The following is a 17931-nucleotide window of genomic DNA, read 5'->3' on the forward strand; positions in this document are numbered from 1 at the left end:
CTTAACTGAATCAAATCAATTAAAAATAGGTATAAGAAGTTTATATGTACTTGTTATTTACGTCGTGCATGGAGCATACATCGACATGTTCATAGCCAACACAAAAATAATTATTATCAAGGTTATTGACTTTCTCACTAGCTCACTTATTATTTTACCCGATAACACGTTATTTAACATGATCTCACGTCATATGTAACAATTACGTGTGAAAAACAATTTACTTATTTATGATTTTGTCACCACATGTTACATGTATATCATCACGTCATATACACATTTAGCAGATTCATCATTACATATTATAAAAAGCAAAGATTTAATTCAAGCAGATAATAATTATAAGCTAGAGTCTAAAGAAACAAACTTCAAAGCCAAGCTGTGAATAAGTTTTTGGTTCTTAATTCTTCCATTCATAGAAAATTATATAAATCTAAATGAAAAGTGGAAGCTTCCTTGCTCATTGGTTGACCAAGGGTTCATTATTAATACTTCTACACCAAGAGGTCTGGGGTTCGAGTTTTAGATACTGCGATTTATTAACAAATTTACAGATTAATGGAGGCAAGTGTGCATGAGATCTCTAACAATGTACGATTATAGCCGTTTGAAAGGATTATACGCACAGAAGATCAGTGAAGCTCTCCATCAAAAGCATGGAGAAGGAAAATGAGGCGTCGTCTGTCGTGGATCTAATAAGGGTCAAAAGGAATTTTCCATGGTATAATCGTTTATGTAACAGTTCTTATAATTTGTAACAAATAATAAATCTAATACAGAAAAAAAAAAAAAAAAAAAACCCAATAAAAATAAAAGAAAAATTGAAAAATGACTAAATATAGTTAGTTAAGAAAATCCCGCATATTATTGGTTTATATCCTCGCACACACATGCATGTGCACGTGCAACGTCTTCTCTTCTCTTCTCTTCCACCATTGAAAACCTATGCACCATCTCCTAAATTGCACCACTTTAAATTATCTTCGAAACCAAAATCTCTCTCTCGTTTGACTTTCCCTCTCTCCCGTCGTTTCACCGGAAAAAAACAACAGAAAAAAAACCGACGGGAGAGAAGAACAAACAATAATGGGGAAAGGAGGACGTGAGAAGATATCATCAAACGAAGAAGAAAGAGAAGGAGTCATGGCTACAGATTTCTTTTGGTCTTACACCGATGAGCCTCATGCTTCGAGGAGACGTCAGATTCTGTCTTGTTACCCTCAGATTAGACAACTCTTTGGTCCTGATCCATGGGCTTTCCTCAAGGTTCTTATTCTCTACCATTTTTCTCGGATCTTAGATCGATATTTCCATTTTTCTAGGACGTCTAGTTTTGTTCTTTGTCCTCTTTTTAAAAATGTGTTTGATACATAAACGAAGGTTGTCGAAGAAACAAACGAATCTGTTATTTTCTTACGTTTAGAAATTTCGGATTTGTTTTTGATCCTACAACATTTTGAGTTTGTGTAATATCTCAAGAAAAAAGCATTTGAGTTTGTGATTCGTATGTGATCTTGCTAACTCCATTAACCAATTATTAGGGTTTGTGTTTTTTTGAGGTCCGCAAATTTGAGTTTTAGGAGCTGAAAAATAAAACTCATGTTTTAGGGTTTCTCACATTTTGGAGATGATTCCAAGCAACTGAATTTTATTTCAGTTCGAGTTAGGAATTTTTTTTATTTTTTAATAATTTGTTTAGTAGAATTTTTGTATTTTTGTTTTCAATTATATTTTTTTATCATATATTTTAGTTACAAATATTATGTTTCAAAAGATTCTGCTTATTTGGCATAAAAGTTTCTCTATCGTTAGGGCTATTAGCTAAAATTTGGTTAGATTTTGGGTTGATGAATGTCACATTTCACCCAAAATCTTTCAAAATATTAAAATTTGTTTTGATGTTATCTAAACCCAAATGAATAACCAATTTTGTATTTGTTGTCTATACAGATCACATTAGTAGTAATTCTTCAACTCTCAACAGCTGCAATCCTTCACAACTCTGGATGGCTCAAGATTCTATCCATTGCTTACTTCTTTGGATCATTCCTCAACCACAATCTCTTCTTAGCAATCCATGAGCTAAGTCACAACCTTGCCTTTTCAACTCCTGTCTACAATCGTTGTCTCGGTATTTTCGCAAATCTCCCAATCGGTGTACCAATGTCAGTAACTTTCCAAAAATACCATCTCGAGCATCATCGGTTCCAAGGAGTAGATGGTATTGACATGGATGTTCCTACTTACACCGAAGCTCATTTAGTAACCAATATCTTTGCCAAAACAATTTGGGTTTTCTTACAACTCTTCTTTTACGCTCTTCGTCCTATCTTCATCAAACCAAAACCACCTGGCTACTGGGAGTTCATCAACTTCTTGATTCAGATTGTTTTAGATGTATCAGTTGTTCTCTTCTTCGGATGGAGATCTTTCGCGTATCTAATCTTATCGACATTTGTTGGAGGCGGTATGCATCCAATGGCGGGACATTTTATCTCGGAACATTATGTTTTTAACCCGAATCAAGAGACTTATTCGTATTACGGTCCATTGAATCTACTAACATGGAGTGTTGGTTACCATAACGAGCATCACGATTTCCCGAGGATACCGGGAAATAAGCTGCATTTGGTGAAGGAGATTGCAGGAGAGTATTATGAAGGATTGGAGTCGTATAAGTCATGGTCACAAGTGATTTATATGTATATTATGGATACAACAGTTGGTCCTTATAGCAGAATGAAGAGGAAGCTCTCAAAGTCTGACTAATTTTTCTTTGTTTCTTACATCAAACTCTTCTTTTATTCTATTTTAGTATTTTTGTTTTGAGGGTTGATTTTTTCAACTTTATTGGAGGACAAATCTGTGATCTTAGGTTGCAGATTTTATGATTTCTCACGGAATTTAAACCCTATCATCCAATTCAGGATAACGTTGACATGTTCCATTTGATACATGTTAATGCTAAAAGACAGGGCAATATATTAAGCTTCTTCAAAATTGCTATTTTTGTGAAAAAACAGAGCAACATCAAAAACAGAGCAATAAGTTAGTAAGCTTCTTCAAAACTGTGAATTGCTAAGGAAGGTAACTATGCATCTTGTGCTCTGGAAAAGCTTCTCCATTTTCTGCCACACCAAACTCTGAGTTTCTAAAAGCTTCTTCGCCTTCTCTTGTAAACTCGGGTGGCACCTTATGGTCTCACCGTGGATCTGTCAACAGATAAACCGAGTTTTGTTAAGAGTCAAGATTCTTGTAACCTAAAGGTGTCTCTGTAAGAAACTGATTCCTTGGTTATACTGGAAATGAAATTTACATTTACCTTCAGAAATAGTTTCACAACCGCCTGCATAAACTCAAAGTCGTTTTTGCAAGAGACCTCGTTGATGAAGTAATCCAGAAGTTGCCCAATCAATATAAACTCAGGTCTTTTGATAAGCTCTTCTTCAACATCTTCATCTATGATTTCAAGCATCCGAAGCTCCATGTCGAGAGCTGACGGGGATAAACTCTTCATGTAGTTGGTAAAATCTAAAACTGCAAAACATACATGGAGCTAAGAATCGTATTGTACATTGACGAGAAAAGCTTTGATTAACCTGTAAAACTTAAACAAATACCATCACTTACAGTGTTTTGAATCCCATGAAGACTTGAGATGTTTTGAGAATGGAGATTCCAATGCATCAAAGTTCTTCATGCTATTCTGGTCCTTTTTATTATTTTCCTCATTCTCCCCATCAGCCTCAGAGTCATTTGCCTTGAATAATATATCTCCAGACAGCGAGGGAATTGAGGGCAAGAAAAAAGGAGCCTTTTCAGGTTTCTTTGGAGGCTCTATTGGTTTATTGCGGGCCTATGAAACAACATCAAATATAAATTGTAACTGGAAGACGCAACAAAGAAACAAACCATCAATAAAAAGTTGAGAAGAAAAAGAATATGCATACCTTAATAATATCCAAGTTGATCAAACTCTGCCATTGGCTTTTTGGCAATAGAGACAGAGTAACAAGTTCTGGGATCTGCTTTTGGGAAATTGAGAAACTGCTAGCTTGTAGAGCTTCAGAATTTTCTAACACTTGCCTGTCCATATCATCATCAGCTTCAGAAGATGTCAATGCAGAGACTGAAGGCAACTTGACATTTACGACATCTTTCCCACTAGCATAAGATTCAACACTTGGAAGCCCAGAGAACATGGATTGGTTAACCCTGAGAGGTCACAAGAGGAGAGAGTGAACTCATCAAACAATCACAGAGAAATTGTAATAGTAAATGAGAGAACTGAAGATTGATTTGAGAATTTACCACAAGTAGACCCCGTTCTGATCAGAGTGGGCAGTTGCCAAAACGTCCATATTTGGTGATAAAGACAATGCTGTTATTGGCACATCGACATGCACACCATCAATCTGCTTAGCCAATATGACATCCCATATTCTAAGACTTCCATCCATGCTAGATGAGATGACCCATTTGCCATCCTCACTAAAGCACAAATCCGTTATACGGTCTGTATGACCTCTAAATTCACGAACCATCTTTAGTGTCACAACATCATATAAACGGATAACAAAATCATCCGCCACTGTAGCCAAAAGACCTACCAATTGATAAGAAATTAGCAAAGTCAGAGTCAATACGGTGGTACCCTAGGAGAAAATGACGGAAAATGATACATTTGTGAGATCGTACAAGTGAAAATGTAGGGTTAGATTAGGAAAATTTACCATTTACACGGTGGTAGACAATTTTAACCAACGAACATCCGACATCCCACTGGGACTTTAATTCCCGCTTTTTGAAATCCCAAACCTGTATTACACAAATGAAATATTAGAGTCTATTTGACTCATAAACTAGAGTTAATGTTGAAGGTAACCATATCAACTAAGTAATTAATAACTTAAAGAAAGAACAAGAAAACATTCCAAACCTTTAAGTCCCCATGATATCCTGCACTAATCATGAGTGTGTTTGTGGAGTCGCAAGCAACTCCAATAACTTCTCCATCATGGGCGTACCTTCTTTTCTCTGACATATCGAAGTAACTACCCCGGCTGATTCCAGATTGGAGGTTGAATCTCTCAATCCATCCACCAGCTGTTCCGACTACTGCAAAGTTTCCACAGGCACTGATTGCACATGCCTATCAGACAAGCAATTTTTTAAGAGATCAACAACCACTAGAGAGAAGAAAAAGACCAGTATTGCTAAAAGAAGATGGTTCCTAGATACAAAGACCCCCTGAACATGCTATAAGGAACTGTAACTAAACTCATTTTTTGTAGAATTGGTTATTCAAGGGGGGTCAATAATCCAAATTCCAAGTTCTCACAGTAATCAATTCCCACCTATAAGGACTAAAGCACGTCTACTTTTCTTGTTCAGAAGAGTGTCAGAAGTAAATATAATTTCAATTTTGAACCTTAATTGGTGTTGGATTCTCAGGGCATGGTTTGAGGATATGCTCTCCAAGTACAAAGTTCTGAAGTCTCCATACATATGCTTCTGCTGTATCCATATGGCAAGTAACAACATTGCACCAATCACGCTCCCTAATTTCAGCTTCAATTTTTGGAAAAAAAATAATAACAGTCAGTAGGATGTATAACTAGACAATAATATAAGTTGTGGGAGATGCAGTTTTCTCGTCATCAACATGCAAATTCATAGGACAACATAAAGTAAGATGTAAGCTTCACTTCACAAAATGTAATTTCTCTATGGGGTTCAACCAATAAACGTTTTCACTATTGAGAGCCAACCATTTTGGACCTAATTACTGCTCAACACATTTTGTAGAAATCAATTGGTTTCTACTTTTTAGTCTTGTTTGTTCAGACATCATAATATTAAGAATGTGACTGAAAGAAACCAAGCAACATAATTACATGAAAAGTAAAGATCAAGTTATATAGATACGTACCGCAATCAAATGAAACAACAGGCTTCAATTTCAACTCTTCCTCCTACATATAGAGGAAAAAGAATATAAGCGAAAAAGATATAATTTCCAAGCACACATATTACTACGGACACATAAAATATCAAAACACAGTATACATAAGGTATAACATTTGTTAAATTGAATCAGAACCACTTGAAGCATGCTAACTGGCCATGGAAAACTTGAATAAAATTAAAAGAAATCCTTTGGCTATACCTTCAGTCGGAGTTTTTTGGCTCGCCTAGAAATGTGTCTTTGAGAAAGCTCTCTACTTTGTTGCTCCTGATGAAGTAATTAATGTAAATTAAAAACTGTTATCGTCAATGGACATCAGATCTTTAGTAACAATACAGACCACAAATTAAGAAACAATAACTCAACATTTAAGAGAACAATCAGATTCATGAAAAAATCAAACAAACAGGTCGGTGAAAAAATACCCATCAAAATAACAGTAAGATATGGCGAATGAAAGACGGAATAAGAAAAACTAAACTTTGCGTCTAAACAGTACATGATGAGGAAAATGATTGCTAATTAATTAATTAATATGACAAAAATGAACTCAACAATCTTTTATGATTATCTGTTCAATGCCCAAGGAAGACTAATTTCCTAACATTTGTGATTGTAAAGTGACAAATGAATAGTCAATGTCTACAATATAGCTCAAAAGTTACAGACTATCAATATGCTAGTTAGTTGTATTAAATCTCGATATAGAATTGGTTACTAAATCTGTATCGTATCTTACCTGGATGACAGAGAACAGGCGGAAGGCACGATCCTGGCCAGCAGACAAAATGTGCCGTCCATTAGAGTAGAACCTACCACAAGTAGAAGTCAGATATGATTAAGAGACCCTTTATTGGCATGCCCTCGATATAGCCACCATGAAGTAAATACTCTTATTAAGAAACACAAATATTCATCACTACACAGATAGTCAACTGGCAGGGATCATAAATGGAATTACTTTAACAACGAATAGGGATCATAAATGCTACTTACACACCAAAATGTATAAAGTCTCACAATAACGAAAGAAAAGCTAAATGGAAGCAATCAGATAATTCAGTATGATGTGGACGTCAAGCTAATTACCTGATACATAGAGGAGGAGCACTATGCCCAGATCGGAAGCGTAATAGGCGAGGATCACCATCATTTGTGTCAAAAATCCACATCTACAGGAACGAGGCATAAAACAAATATTATATGTGGCAAAGTGGATGCAAATAGGTTCAACGGGTAAGAGGAATCTTAGCTTACTTTAAGTGAGTTATCTGCTGATGCACTCATTAGCACCGGCTCATTGGCTAAAAAGTTCAATGAGATTATAGAACTGTCATGTGCATCCCTAATGACTGACTGAAGCCTTTTTTTGTTAAGATTCCAGATGCTTATGACACCAAAGGAACCTCCAGACGCAAGAAGGGGACGTCCATCTAACATGACAGGATAAACAACACATGTTAGAACTGGAAAGTATCGAACTTCCATTAGCTATAGAACGGTTACTACCAAAAGTTACTAGTAAAATTACAACCTACACTAATGGATCTCTTGAGCCTGAAACATGTATGGACAATTCTAATTCATGAAACAATGGGTGCATAGATGGTAAAGCTATGTAATGGAAAAATAAATATTTAGCTCCACTTAAAGACAAATGGACGAAATTATTTTTGGTCACTACACTCATAGGATATCTATCAGCAAGAAAAGATTGATAAACTATTATCCGCTACGAAATTAGATTTAAAAGGTAATAAAACCAAGAAGCGCTCAAAGATTTTACAAATAGAACTACAGGGCTTAGGTGTTTACCTGTACTGAAAGACAAAGCAGTAACAGCACCTCGCGAGGCATGTTCAAATGTTACGATCTCTTCGTCCAATTTTATGTTATGTACATGGATCTTTCCATCAGCACAACCAATTGCAACAACATCCAGGGCAGGGGATGAAACACAACTGGTGACAGATGAACCCCAACCCTTAAACTGATAGAGCATCTTCTTAGTATTAATATTCCATAGCTGCAGCGGACCCTCTTGGCTCCCTACAAGAACCTACCAATGTGGTTCCAAGTAAGAGAAACATGCAAAGAGTTAGAAAGGCTTGTCAACAGAAGACACCAGGGGAAAAAAAACTGAAATCCTGAACCAAGTATGACTCACCTTGTTGAGATAGGTATCTGGGTGAACAATAGAGGTAGGGGTAAACTTTCCAGTAAGCTGAAGATTTCCAATTGGAGCTAGATGTTCTTCGATTCCTTTGAATGCCCATATGAACATATTTCCTTCCACGTCAAGACTAAGCACATGTTCTCCAAACACCAGTAGAAGATCAACTTTAGCAACATGTTTGCTCCAAGTTGCTACCTATAGATATACCCACAAGAATTCCAACTATAAACAAAGTACTCATAGATATAAAAAAAGCAGCAACTTAACTATAGTTACAATGAGATATACCTGATGAGCACGCCTAAAGACAGCGATTTCATTGCCAAACGCAACAAATGTGTAGTCTCGGTAAGAAGCTAAAGCTCTAATTTTCTTTGGAAGCTGAGGACCTTTAAGATAACACAAATTAGATTATAAGAAAATTTACACTGCATAGACAAAACCCAATTCTAAATGCATGAATTTGAGTAAGAGAATGATTGAAAGGACAAAACTTTAGGTTTCAGAAGAAGGAAAAACTTACTGATTATGACTAGATTGAGCTTGGCACACTGCAACAAGAGAACCAAATTAACAACAGAATCGAATGAATAAAGAACACGCAAGTGAAACTATGAAGATTGGGAGCGTTACATTATAAATCTGGAAAGCTTTGCCGACGCTGACGGTGACGAAAGTCTCGGTACCCAATCGCTGGACGGAGAACGGAACCGTACTCGTTATGTAACCTATTGCTCTAAACGGTTCGAAAATTCCCATCTTTCGAGTTCGAACAAGAAATTAGGGTTTCCTCGGAAAAACGATTTTAGGATTATCAAATCAAAGAAAGGTTTTTTAAGAGCTTGAGAGAGAAAACGCGGCGCAGGAGCGATGGAGGAGATACAGCAAACAAGACCTTTGGGGTTTAGGGTTTAACGAAATTTCTTTGTCCGAATTTTAATTTTATTTTCCGGTTTAAGTGTCCGCTCGGTTTATACAGGTTCTTTATTTGGTTTGGAGAATGTTAAATTTGGTTTGGTAAAATTATGGTTCGGTTTTGGCTAAAAGTCATTGAAATGTAAAACCAAAACCATTTTAGTTTAATATTTAACTAATTGTCAATATCAGTATCAATTTTAAAATTATGATGACTTTTGGTTTAAATCTTGTTTAAATGTACAAAGTCTCGGTTAATGCTCGATTGCAGTTTGGTCTAAACTCTAAACAAATGATTTCCATTCGGTTTGATTCTAAGAAATTTGAGTTTAATCACACAAAATCCCAGCCGTCGGATCTTAAGAAACTCTGTAACATAGAAAGATTGGTGTTAATCCTAGCCGTCGGATCAAGCTTTCTTTGTTTAAACCACTCTTTGTTTTGTTACTCAGTCTAAAAGCAAATGTGGTCAAGATAACCATAAATAAAGATTATGTTGATACAAAGAGAGAAAAATAGTTATGAATCTAATAGACTCAGCAATAGAAATAACAAGACAAAGCTTGAGAAGCAACAATATCAATGTTTGTAACACCTAAAACATATTATTACCATAACTGAAATGTTCTCTCTCACCAAGGCAAACCAGCAGACAGAGACTTGTATATATTACTTACTCGGATAGAGTTGCTTTGAGATCACCACTCTCACTTAGCTCCATAATGATATCACATCCTCCAATTAACTCACCTTTGTAGTATAGCTGAGGAAAAGTTGGCCAGTTTGAGAAATTCTTAATCCCTTGCCTTACTTCTTCATCAGTCAAGATATCAAACGATCCGAAACTCACGTTTTCTCCTCTCAATGCTTTCACAACTTTGGAGCTAAATCCGCATTTCGGTTCATCTGGTGAACCTTTCATGAATAGCATTACTTCCGAGGAATTGATCAGTGCCTTCAATCTATCTTCAAGACTCTGTTCTCCAGTGATCCCTTTCTCGGTCAAGACCTTTTTCAGCTCACCGCTCTTTTGCATCTCCAAGACAATGTCTGATCCACCCATAAGCTCGCCTTTCACGTAAAGCTGAGGATAGCTTGACCAGTTTGAATACACTTTAAGGCCTTGGCGAACTTCGTCATCTAAGAGGATATCGAAACTCCCAAACTCGATTTTTTCTTGGTTGAGGATTTCAACCACTTTCCCACTGAACCCACACTTTGGTTCTTCTGGTCTTCCTTTCATGAACAGCATAACTGGTTTGGAATTGACCAGACCTTCGAGCCGAGCTCGGAGGGTCTCACTTAAGCCTGTGTTTCCTGAACTAACCCCTCCTCCTTTTCCAGCTTCATCCTGACTTTCTTTTGAACCAACTGTCGTGATCCCAAGATCTTTGAAAGCATCTTTTAGTTCACCGCTCTCGTGCATCGCTATTGCGATATCAGCTCCACCAAGAAGCTCTCCGTTGCAGTACAGCTGAGGAAACGTTGGCCAGTTAGAGAATTTCTTCAAACCCTCTCGCACTTCGTTATCCGATAGTATGTCAAAACTTCCAAAATCAACGTTAACCTCTTTCAAAATGTCAACTACTTTCCTGCTAAACCCACACCTAGGCTCTTCAGGAATACCTTTCATGAATAACATGACAGGGTGAGAATTAGTGAGCTTTTCCAAACGGCTCTTGAGAGCATCGGCGGTAGATACAGGCTGAGCTCGGTCTTGTAAAGAAGCTTTCGCATTCTCCTTCACAGTTTCAAGAATCGTTGGCCCAGCAGCCAACCCTAAGCTTGCAGGAGCAGCAGGCTCCGCAGAAGTACTAGAACCAGCAACTTTGCCAACCTTATTAGCTAAACTTGATGGATCTGCACCCTCAAGTGTATCCACAGTTTTACCATCCTTCAATAAGAAAACGAATTCACAGTCAGAAGAAAGTAACAACTTTCAGAACAATCATTACAGTGCAGTGACAAAGATTCAAGCTTTGAACACACTCTCAATCCTATAAAGACAGAAAATTGCAACCAACCAATTAAAACAAAGAATCAATAAGTCTGGAGCTAAATGGATAGGCGAACCATCTTCTTCTACTACCTGATTAGATAAACAGCTTTCAGTAATCTAACAGAGACGCAAACTAATCAAAACAAAAACCCTAAATCCTAAACTTTCGATCAAAACATAGGGACAAAGATTCAAACTTTTGAACACACTCTCAATGCTATAAAGACAGAAAATTGCAACCAAACAAAGCAACATAAAGAATCAATAAGTATGACTTCATCAATGTCTTCTTCTTCTACCAAATTAGACAAACAACTTTAAGCAAAAACAAAAACCCTAAATCCTAAGTTTTGATCAAATCATAGGGAACAAAAAAAACGTAACTTTACCTTGAAGAAGACGAAATAAGGCACAGCAGCAACAGAGTAAGCCTCAGATATCTCAGGATGTTCCTCAGCTTCAACCTAAGAAGATAAAACCAATAACAGTCAAAAACCTCATTGAAAGTGATAAAATTTTGAATTGGTCAAGAGAACAGAGACGAACCCTAAAGAAGTGAGCACGAGGGAAATCAGTAGCGAGATGAGAGAAAACTTGATCCATCTGCTTCGAAGCATCACACCAAGAAGCCCAGAAGTGAAGCACGACTGGTGCGCCGCTCTGGCGCAAGTTATCAAGCTCCGCCTTTGAAACGATATCCTTCACCGTACCGCTCATCTTCGAAGAGGGAGAAGGATCTCTTAACACTTTTTTTTTGTGTTGTGATTTACCAATTTATTATCGAGCAGAATACACTCTGTTGCTGGAGAAAGAAAGGAGATTTATGTAAATATAACAAAATAAAAGGACCTAACGATACAATTAGGGTTTTTGTGTGCCCAATGTGATGCTAAAATTGCTCACTTATGTAATTTCTTTTTATAAAAATAGTAAAATTATATATGTCAGCGGAAGGAAAAAAAAATTGGAAATTAAGTAAGGTAAAAATGTTAAAATTCTAGGTGATAACAATCTTTAAAAATAAAATAATTTTGAAAAATATTAGATACATTTAAATTAAAACTACTAAAAGTAAGTTTGACTAATAAAATCTTAATCCTATTTTTTTCTTTCTAAAATTAATACTAATTAGAGGAATTGTATATATCAATCCTCATCGAATTGGATTCTCATAAAACAGTCTAAGAATTAGGTTACAATTCTTTTTTTCTCCTTTGTTTTGTATGTGTGGAATTGTTTAATTCTGTTATATTAAAAATCCACAATTATTTTAGCATTTGTATTTTTAGTTATTTTATTATACTATCTTTTTTTTTAAATGATATAATATATAAGCTTACATCATTTAGATAATTGATGCATCTATTAATTTTTGTGTAACATCACTATTTAAAATGATACAAAATTTACATCAATGGAAACTGATACTAGTTAACGACTAATCATCGACTATAAAATGTGATGTAAATGTTTACTTAATTTGTCAAAATCCTACATTTCTCCCACAAAAAAAGAGGTTTCATAGTTTTCTTACATATAGTGACCTTGGTTTTTTGGTGGTGTAAAAAAATATAAAACTTAGTATGCAAAGTTTGCCTTCATATTAATTAATGAAATTACATAATACTTTTTAAAAACAATTAATTGAAAGTCATTTTATTTAATTAACATCGATTATCCTACTATATTATTTGGGAAGTACATTTTAAATGTAACCTTTATTTTTGTAATTAATTACATGATAATGCCATTAGAAAAATTTAATCAAAAACAAAACTCTTTAATGACGTCATTAAGGTTACCAAAACTTTGATAAATATAACGTGGTCTTACCTAGATATTCCTCTGGGTATTCTTGTGATTCAATTATGTTCACGTCTGATCGGCGAAGACGTTTAATAAGGGGTTTGTTCTCGGTGAGAAACCTTTTCCGAACATAAGCATCTACAGATCGGATGTAGAACCCACGTTGAGCCATAGTTTGTTTCATATTGTCAAGAACCGTTTTCAAGCTCAATTTCTTAGGGATGTGAACATATTCTACATCCCACAATTCCTTAAGAAAAAAGAAAAAAAAGTATACTGATCCGAAAACAATTAACAAAAAGCGAACAATATACTACTACATTACCTTCATAGGCTGCAATCCACCTCTATTAGTGACCACGTTGGTGCTTAGATCTTGCATTGGAGGAAATCCTTTTGGATGAGGAGTTTTTGATTTTGATAAAAACTCATCTCTACCACGTTCAACTTCTTTCTCTTCCTGTTTCTTCACACTGCGTCTTCCCTTTCCTCCAGGTTTTCCTCTTCCTCCAACCATTGTTGACAGAATCGGCGCAAAATGAGGGTTCAGACGAAATGATGGAGGTTTGTACGTATTCTACACCCTCGGTGATTTATTATATAAATATCAATTTAAGAGAATAACCTACTCAAATCACTAACTAATCCATGATTATTATATACTCATACTTTGAGTTTGGATTACAAAAAAAATATTCGAGTATGAAAAAACTATTAAAATGGTTTTATTGAAAAATCATGTAATATTAAAATAAATTTAGTAATAGTACATTAAATATGTAAAATAAAATAATATAAAAATAAATAATAAATGTATCATTAACCTATAAATTAGAAGTTGAAGAGCTTACATTAATTATTTAATAGACACATGACAAATATATATGATTTTGACCAACTTTCATATATATGATTTTGATAAACTGATGCAAATACTTAGAACACTTACAAAAAGTGATTTAAAAAGATAACATCTTTTTTTTTAGTTGACTCAAATTAACATTAGTTACAACAAGCAATGCAAATATTATGTATACTTTTAAATTATTTGCATCAACAATATATACATCATTTACTTAAGCGATATAAATTATTTGCATCAACAATATATACATGAGTCCACTAACCTTAAAGCCAACAACAAGATTTAGAGAGTCTTAAACTTACAATTGGCAAAAAAGACTCACTCATTACATCAACCATCTTGCAACATGAGAGCAACTCTTAATCGCATATTTACATTTGTTTAAATGGTGCAGATCAAGATCTTTTAAATCCCTTTTTAAGTTAAGTAGTTGCAAGTTGCAGAGACCCGCAAGCATCAGAAGCATGCTTGCCTTCTCCAAAAACCAAGTTCCCTCTCACAAATGTCGAAACCACTTTGCCTGATAATCTTCTTCCCAAATAAGCTGAGATACTCTATTGTACACCACAAGAAGCAAACATAACATAAAGATTACACATTCGTGTTATTCGAGCTTAACCATTAGCTATCTTTCTAGAAAAAACTGTGTACTTACAGGGTGTTTGAAGTGAATTGGATGATCTTCATCTACATCAAATTCGGCTTCAGGTTCCCACACAACAAGATCTGCGTGTTTTCCAACCGTAACCGCTCCCTATAATTAAACCATTACTTATAAGCTGCGATAAATGGACCCCGAATCCTAATAAAAACACGTCTATATTATGCCAGTGTGCTGTGTATGGACAAAAAAGAGAATACTGAAGCTGCGTTTTTTTTTATAATAACGAACCTTAGAGTGTAGTCCAGCGAGTTTGGAAGGCCTATCACTCCACCAAGAAGTTACCTGCTCGAGCGTTACTCCATACTTTTTTCCATAAGACCATGTGATAGGAAGAACAAACTGCAATTGGCTCTTCCATGAGTTTTTTTGTGCTCTCACAGTTTCTACATATTACATTTTTAAGACTAAACGAACCTGTAAAGAAGATATCCCACCCCAAGCTTTCAAGAAGTTGCCATCACTCATAAGTTTGAGTTCAGGCTTTGTAGGTGAATGATCAGAGCTCAGCATATCAATGTCTCCTTCCTAATCAAATCAAAACCTCAGAATCAACGAGTAAGGTATCACAACAAAGATTGCGTAAAATATATATTATACCATCAAAGCTTCCCACAATTTTTCTCTATTTGCCGCATCACGTATAGGAGGGGAGCATTTGAAACGAGTATCACCTTCTGGAATCTCTTCGGCTGAGAAAGCTAGGTAATGTGGACATGTTTCAACAGTAACACTGTCTCCTTTGCCTTTTGCTTCCTTTACTCCATCCAAAGACAAAAAAAATATGTAATGAGATACAACCAAATTCTAGTGCTTCTACTGCTTGAACTCTTGAATACCTTTATCAAATCCAAGGAAGAACTGGCATCAGATAAATGTACAATATGAAGATGAGCTCCTTCTGCAGAACCACCAATTCTTGTGTTTTCAGTAACCGATAATAGGTTTCTGATTGCTCCCTCCTCCCTAATTGCTCAAATAAATATTCCTTTCAGGTACAATGATGACTCTGTAGGAACTTATATATATAGAGTGAAAAGATGCAATATCTCACCATGAAGTAGGCCTGGTTTTTAAATAAGTCAGATAAGAACGAGGATCATTTTCACTACCATCTTCAATCTCTAAGTCTCTCTCGATCTCTGCGTGTACAAGCAATGGTCGTTTGTATTTAGCTAATACAGATAGTCCTTCCTGCATAAACAAACAGTATCAGCGAGACAAGGGCCAATGAGGTTTTTGTAATAACTATTGAATCATGAGAGAAGGATCATAAGACTCAAGAAACAAAACCTTTATATGAGTGATGTTTGTCATTGGAAAATCGTTGATTCCTGAAGGGCACATAAAGGACTGAACAAAGATTGAGACAAGTCATTATAGACAGAAAAGCAAGCCACAGCTTTATAGGACACATGATAGATTGATATCTACCTTGAGACCAAGAACTCCAGCATCTAAGAGAGACTCAAGAGCACTTGAGTTGAGTGCATTGTCAGGTACCAGACCTCCCCAGAACCCTGGAGAAAAATGGAAACAAAGATTTAGGGCACACCATGTGTTGTCTTGAATCAACAGATGTGGTAAGGTTTGATAGCAAAAAGTGTTTACCAACATCAACATGTATTCTGTTTTTCGCAGCTTCAATCTGTAAAGGCAAAAAGCTGTAAGAATAGTGTCGAGCTTACCAACTGGAAAACTAAAGTGGATGGCTTTACCTTGAGTTTCAAAGTTTCAGGAGATACAGTTGAAGGGAAACTGTTTAAGGGCATGTCAACCAATGTAGTTATTCCCCCTGCCAGACAAAGACATTCTTAAGAAGCTGAATAAAGCACGTAAGCGAAGAGACAAAGCAGAACACACTCATGCAACTAGAACAGTCTCAGTAAGAGAAACAGATTTGATTACCAGCAGCAGCAGCCTTAGTTCCAGAAGGAAAACCTTCCCATTCACTTCTTCCAGGATCATCAAGATGAACATGCCTTTTAAAAAAGTTGCAAGATTTTAGGCGGAAACTAGACAAAAATCTGAATCATACGATGGTTTTAAAGATGACATACACATCAATGAGACCAGGCATGAGGACAGCTTCTCCATAATCAATCACTTTCACTCGACTCCTTTGACTCTTATGCCAATCAACTTCCTTCACCACCGACACAATAATTCCTCCCTTCACCTCCACTGATCAACAAAATAACAAACAGTAGAGCAGAGCTTAGCACCGGATCTTCAAAGCTACTAAAGCAACATGGTTCCATGGATTTCCAAAGATTTGATGTTCCATTAGAACTCAATAATAAATCAGTGTCAACTTTAGCTAATAAACCAGTGGCTTGGAGAACAAGTGACCTAAGTTCGAATCATGAGTGTGTACAAGTTGATGAAGCAACAGATGGATTCTGATTCTGATTCAAAAGAAAAAAACGTACCAGAACCAGAGATGAGACCATTAGGTGTGACGATGCGTTTACTTGAGATCCAGTAATGATCATGAGGAAGAAGACTACACTTATTATTCCCCTGCAACAACCAAAAACAACGGAATCAGTAAAACAGAGCCGCCATATTCGCCGGCGAATCAGATTACAGAGAAAACGGTTTCGAGAAATCAAATCAAAAACCTGTAAAGAGCGAGGAGAAGCGAAGAAGAAGGAGAAAAGAGCAACGATGAGTGCGAGAAGAGGCAATAGTCTCCATTGAAGCAAAGTTCTCTCCATATCTCTCTCTTGATCTCTTCTGCGATTATTTGGAGAGAGCTTCTCTTATTGGCTATGAAGCGGGGCCTACTAAGGATTAAAGATTCTTTAAAAGATTCGGTTATAGAACAAGCCAGGAGTCTCTAAGGACCGTTAGATCGTGTCAACAATCGTGAAGATCGACGGTTGTGGTGAGATATTAAGCACAACTTGGACTGTGCCAGATAAGATTCCTCTCCTTCATGGTTTACTTGTGCATTCAACAAGTCCAACTAAGTTTTGTCTTTTCCTTACTTGAAATAGTATATTTTGTATTCTTCTATAGACTGATCACTTTTTAAATGTTGTTTCTGATCACAGTAATGGGCCGGATCTTTATTATTTTTAAGGCCCATGCACATAAGAGGTCCACTTATTATGTGAATTAAATGATATTAAACCAAATTACCCAAAACAACTCACCTTTTTTCCCCAATAGTTAGGACTTAGGATCATTGATAACTGTTTATTTTATAGACATTTTAGTACGCTTTTTTTTTGCAATTGTAAAAATATCATATTGAATTTCAATTGAACCAAGATAATCATTTTAAAAAAAAATCTATGTAAACATATGGTCTTAACAATATCATAAATTAATAATTATATAAACTTATCATAAAATAAAATATATATATATATAAGAATATTTAATGTAAGATGACTCTAATGTTGTTTACTTTTTTGTAGTGAAGTATTACTTTATCCAAAACTTATTGTATTATCTTCTAATAATTAAAGTTGGTGTTTGGTATGAAAAATTCTAACAATTTTTTTTTAAAAATAGAATGATTTAGAAACAA

General features: G+C 35.7%; 4 protein-coding genes across 6 annotated transcripts; 1 reads left to right on the plus strand and 3 right to left on the minus strand.

Annotated features, from left to right (window-relative positions):
* The first annotated feature begins 903 nt into the window (after positions 1–903).
* On the plus strand, positions 904–2996 carry DES-1-LIKE (fatty acid desaturase family protein). The gene is made up of 2 exons (NM_116731.4): positions 904–1266; positions 1951–2996. The coding sequence occupies exons 1-2, from the start codon at positions 1087–1089 to the stop codon at positions 2767–2769; spliced, it is 999 nt and encodes a 332-aa protein (NP_192402.1). The 5' UTR covers positions 904–1086; the 3' UTR covers positions 2770–2996.
* Positions 2879–9068, minus strand: AT4G04940 (transducin family protein / WD-40 repeat family protein; the record flags this gene model as incomplete). Of its 2 annotated transcripts, NM_116732.3 has the most annotated exons (18): positions 8778–9068; positions 8668–8695; positions 8433–8533; positions 8136–8339; positions 7784–8027; positions 7226–7401; positions 7058–7140; positions 6708–6780; positions 6170–6235; positions 5933–5975; positions 5432–5571; positions 4940–5152; positions 4734–4818; positions 4312–4606; positions 3951–4215; positions 3631–3856; positions 3323–3537; positions 2879–3212 (listed from the first exon to the last, which is right to left on the minus strand). In NM_116732.3, the coding sequence occupies exons 1-18, from the start codon at positions 8901–8903 to the stop codon at positions 3063–3065; spliced, it is 2733 nt and encodes a 910-aa protein (NP_567275.1). In that variant the 5' UTR covers positions 8904–9068. The 2 variants fall into 2 exon arrangements, with proteins under 2 accessions (NP_567275.1, NP_001329322.1); NM_001340520.1 differs by lacking the exons at positions 8668–8695; positions 8778–9068 and having other exon boundaries at positions 3063–3212; positions 8433–8554.
* Positions 9069–9446: 378 nt separating this feature from the next.
* On the minus strand, positions 9447–11913 carry GRXS17 (thioredoxin family protein). The gene is made up of 3 exons (NM_116733.4): positions 11605–11913; positions 11448–11522; positions 9447–10953 (listed from the first exon to the last, which is right to left on the minus strand). Exons 1-3 carry the CDS (start codon positions 11773–11775, stop codon positions 9733–9735), a joined length of 1467 nt encoding a protein of 488 aa, NP_192404.1. The 5' UTR covers positions 11776–11913; the 3' UTR covers positions 9447–9732.
* A 1971-nt stretch (positions 11914–13884) lies between these two features.
* ALN (allantoinase) lies at positions 13885–17203 on the minus strand. Of its 2 annotated transcripts, NM_116734.3 has the most exons (15): positions 17015–17203; positions 16823–16913; positions 16451–16574; positions 16299–16372; positions 16109–16185; positions 16002–16038; positions 15825–15910; positions 15684–15743; positions 15445–15584; positions 15230–15356; positions 14991–15146; positions 14808–14918; positions 14622–14732; positions 14385–14483; positions 13885–14283 (listed from the first exon to the last, which is right to left on the minus strand). In NM_116734.3, exons 1-15 carry the CDS (start codon positions 17108–17110, stop codon positions 14152–14154), a joined length of 1521 nt encoding a protein of 506 aa, NP_567276.1. In that variant the 5' UTR covers positions 17111–17203; the 3' UTR covers positions 13885–14151. The 2 variants fall into 2 exon arrangements, with proteins under 2 accessions (NP_567276.1, NP_001328262.1); NM_001340521.1 differs by lacking the exon at positions 17015–17203 and having other exon boundaries at positions 16823–16945.
* Positions 17204–17931: the final 728 nt, after the last annotated feature.

Source organism: Arabidopsis thaliana, chromosome 4, assembly GCF_000001735.4.
Source record: "Arabidopsis thaliana chromosome 4, partial sequence".
In the NCBI taxonomy this organism is placed as follows: Eukaryota; Viridiplantae; Streptophyta; class Magnoliopsida; order Brassicales; family Brassicaceae; genus Arabidopsis; species Arabidopsis thaliana.

What these genes read in the sequence shown, in the direction of transcription:
- DES-1-LIKE (NM_116731.4), top strand. Translation starts at nt 1,087, where the DNA reads ATGGGGAAAGGAGGACGTGAGAAGATATCATCAAACGAAGAAGAAAGA. An exon ending in ATCCATGGGCTTTCCTCAAG is followed by an intron (nt 1,267 to 1,950) that starts GTTCTTATTCTC and finishes TTGTCTATACAG; the next exon opens with ATCACATTAGTAGTAATTCT.
- GRXS17 (NM_116733.4), bottom strand. Translation starts at nt 11,775, where the DNA reads ATGAGCGGTACGGTGAAGGATATCGTTTCAAAGGCGGAGCTTGATAAC. An exon ending in CTCGTGCTCACTTCTTTAGG is followed by an intron (nt 11,523 to 11,604) that starts GTTCGTCTCTGT and finishes TTATCTTCTTAG; the next exon opens with GTTGAAGCTGAGGAACATCC. An exon ending in CTTATTTCGTCTTCTTCAAG is followed by an intron (nt 10,954 to 11,447) that starts GTAAAGTTACGT and finishes TTCTTATTGAAG; the next exon opens with GATGGTAAAACTGTGGATAC.
- ALN (NM_116734.3), bottom strand. Translation starts at nt 17,110, where the DNA reads ATGGAGAGAACTTTGCTTCAATGGAGACTATTGCCTCTTCTCGCACTC. An exon ending in ATGCCTGGTCTCATTGATGT is followed by an intron (nt 16,373 to 16,450) that starts GTATGTCATCTT and finishes CTTTTTTAAAAG; the next exon opens with GCATGTTCATCTTGATGATC. An exon ending in CTTCCTTGGATTTGATAAAG is followed by an intron (nt 15,147 to 15,229) that starts GTATTCAAGAGT and finishes GATGGAGTAAAG; the next exon opens with GAAGCAAAAGGCAAAGGAGA.